Source organism: Fulmarus glacialis, unplaced genomic scaffold, assembly GCF_000690835.1.
Source record: "Fulmarus glacialis isolate BGI_N327 unplaced genomic scaffold, ASM69083v1 scaffold37353, whole genome shotgun sequence".
Taxonomy (NCBI): Eukaryota; Metazoa; Chordata; class Aves; order Procellariiformes; family Procellariidae; genus Fulmarus; species Fulmarus glacialis.
Genome location: NW_009204252.1, coordinates 16,768 through 20,185, shown reverse-complemented (window position 1 = coordinate 20,185; position 3,418 = coordinate 16,768). Strand labels below are relative to the sequence as shown.

Below are 3,418 nucleotides of genomic sequence, written 5' to 3'. Positions count from 1 at the left end.
CTTTTGCAGGTTGGCTATCATGACTTGCTGCAAAGATCAAAAAAATAAGAGGGATGTGTACCGGGTCTGGCTGGGATGGGTCAAATATCCTAACATTATCCCGTAATACCTGGATTTCATGGGCCGAATATCTAGATGTACTTAATCTAAACTCTCCCGTTTCCTACCTGCAAGCAACTACAGGGTTATATCAGACTTAAAATGTTTGTTTTCCTTATTTTTGTATTAATTTTAAAAATCTGCTCCTTGTGGTTCTTACTGTAAGGTTTTCAAGATAGTGAACAGTTTTACAAACCCTCCAATCTTTCCCAAGCAGGAGTTCTAATACAGGATTTAGGAGTTTTAAATGCCATGTTATTATGTGCTGTCTTCTTAAGGCAATGGAATAATTCCTTTGAAGTATCCTAATTTTGCATTACAAATCGATACTAAGATTTCCTTTGTAAGCATCTCTAATTACAATGCATGTAAAATTATTTAAGTTTTATTAAACTATTAAACTGACTCAATTATTAAAAGAAGGATTCAAACTAAGATCATAAGGAAGAGGCAACTTTTTGTCATAGTTTGGGAAATACATCTTTTGATTACTCCCACCTTTCAAGGTCGTGTGCATGGACTTTTAACAGCAACATTAAAGCAACCGGTTAAAACAATTGTTTTGAATCGAAATCATAGCAAAATCTTTTACTTTAATCCCAAAGCCAAACGTGGTATAACCCAAACCAGCTGGTTTTTTTCAGACCGATAACCTTTAGCACTAGAACATCTACTGCAGTAAATGCTGTTTTAACGCGGAGAGCCAACGTTAATGTTGAACTACCCAGAGGAGCCTTCGCAGCCATGAGCACTACGTAACTTTACCACCGGGAGAGTAACCAGACTCTGAACTTTTCTTTAGCTTTCCTTTATTTATGCTTGGACTTCCAGCACTGCACATCAGATACCCAGGGTCTTAATCTGTCCTATATTAGACTGCAAAAATACAATGCTTTCTCAGCTGTCCTTGCATCAACAAATCAAACAGTCACATCCAACAAACCCTTCACTTGAGTAGTTACTTCTATCTAAAAATGCATCTCTCCTCTTAAGGATTTCAGCTGATGCTTCTGGCTTATAAAAGATTAAGTGCAATCAGTTACACTGAAAGTTTATAATGCAGCTCTTGATTGTATTTTCTGTGCACGCATTTACATCAGGCACACAAGTTATATAAAACAGTTTGGAGTACAAAAATATGGTTATAACATAGGAGTACCAAACAGCACAGAATTAGAACAGTTTTATTACTGTAATACCAATTTATATACAGACCCCCAAATTAAGGATTTTTTTAATTCTAAGTATTCTTCCCAAATTGACAACTGTAGTGTACACTCTAAAAAACTGCAAATTAACAACACAAATCTATTTTTAACCCCTACATTGTCTATGCAGTCTGCACCAATCCTCTCTCTTGCACACAAAAAGGTATTATAAATAATTTTTCACAAAATGTCATGTATGTTTTATTGCACATTGTACATGCCAATATCTAAAAGAAAGGCTCAAACCTTTTGCTTGATAACTAACCGTTTAAATACCTAGCATTTATTTGTGTTATGAGTACTATTGCATTTTTCAGGCTCTAATCTTAACTGATAATTTAAAAGAAAAAAAGCAGAACGGAAAATATGCCTCGAACTGTATAGCTTTTGTGAAAGAAACAAGCTTTTTTAATTTTACTGATTTCTACTGTATAAAGTCATTAAAAACACCTGACCTAATTAAAAATCCTGTTTCAAATTTTCTGCATTTTTTACTATAAAATTATGCATATAGCTGCTTGTATAATCATATATTCCTTCTGTTTTGCAGAATTAGATTTTCCTGTGCTGTATTGCCTAAAAGATCGAGTTACATAGGTCCTAGTGTTAACTATAGGAATTAGTGTGTCAGTCTCCGTTCTGCCGGTCTCCCCAGCGGTGGCAAGCAAGGAGCTGGTCAGAACACCAGAACAGGTCGGTATGAAAAGACACTGGGCACATGTGGCCATCAAGCATCAAGGCCATGTATAGTTCCTGTTAAGCGGATCTCTAGACTAAGGAATATGAGTAATTTATCATTAATATGTGAGTTTACGGTATGCTGCACTAAAATATGACCGCTAAACAAAGAGAATGATTCATGTGTGACAGGTATGTGCCAGCTGGTAAAAATGCCTCACTGGGTAGAAATCTGCATTTTGAGGTTTAAAACTCTGGCGTGAACAAAAAGATTAAAAAGTCGATCGATCAAATGTTTTACCAAGGGTTTCTAAAGCTATTAGCCATCAACAGCTCCAGAAAGGGATAAAAACAGCAAAACCAAACAACTAAAATTGCACTATTACAAAGAAACAAGTCCGTGAAAGGGAGAGTCACCAGCTGCAGTTAAGGGACAGCCACTTCAAGAAGCCGATTGTTTTTTCGCTTGCAAGTTGGGATGTTGCCGTTTTTCTGGCTGCCTTGTATGAACTTCACACACACTTTGTCTTGTCTGAACTGGACCAGAAACCTAGGAGAGGGAATAAGATACGTTTTAGTTAAAGGTGGAAAAAACCACATGAGGAGCAGAAGTCTTTTCCTGTTGGTTCTGAGCATCACTCCAAAAGATGTCATTTGCAGGTCTGTATTAATAGTAAGAGTTGGGGAATAAAGAAAGCCATAGGTTATGGTATGGCTTGAAGTCTCCTTCAGGTAGTATCTCTTAATTATTGCCTTTTGCCTGTAACTCTGGACCTTTCACAACAGTTAGTTTGCTATTCCTTTAGAAAGAAGGCAGTTCAAAACAGAATTTCTAATGTACCAGAAATGCAGCAAAGACTACTTCCAGCTGCTTTACCATCATCCAAAGGGACTTTTCTGTTTTCACGGAAGGAAGCTAAATACTTCTATAGCAACATCGGGAGCGCTCTTCTTCTGGTTTACGCCTAATTTAGTATATCTGGTATTTTAGCAGCTCTCATATTTCTAATCCGTAGTTAGCCTTTACAGCCCCCTGCTCAGCAATTGGGAAAATTCACTTCCTTCAGCAATCTCCAAATTTAGATATTTCCTACAGTCCAGGATAAATTAATCTAGATTTGACTCTTCACTTTTTACTGGAAGAGAAATTTCATTGAATGTGGAGAATTGCTTAAAAAACCCAATAGGCTCCTGTGGAGCCTCAAACTTCTCACTGATCTGGATAGGAAGATTAAAAGCAATAAACAGGGCAGCGCTGCCTTTTGGCTCACATGCAGCGGTTGCTGACCTAAAAAGTCCTTTGTAATACAGCAGCTTTTCCCTTTTAGCATCCTTAAAAAGTCCTCCAGCAGAGGCCAAAAACTTCGAAGAATTTGTTCTCCAGCCGGAAACCACAAATCAAGCTGACGGCAGAGCTCAGGGGAGGAAGTGGC

The 3,418-nt window shown here is 37.4% G+C and overlaps 1 protein-coding gene across 1 annotated transcript in view; it reads right to left on the bottom strand.

The window, feature by feature from the left end:
• Nucleotides 1-1,866: 1,866 nt before the first annotated feature.
• LOC104074716 (unconventional myosin-Ib-like) overlaps nucleotides 1,867-3,418 on the bottom strand; it is a 17,546-nt gene continuing 15,994 nt past the window's right edge. The window contains exon 9 of the mRNA XM_009574930.1: nucleotides 1,867-2,535. Coding sequence (XP_009573225.1) covers nucleotides 2,412-2,535 — 124 coding nt within the window. The 3' untranslated portion in view covers nucleotides 1,867-2,411. The remainder of the gene's footprint in view (nucleotides 2,536-3,418) is intronic.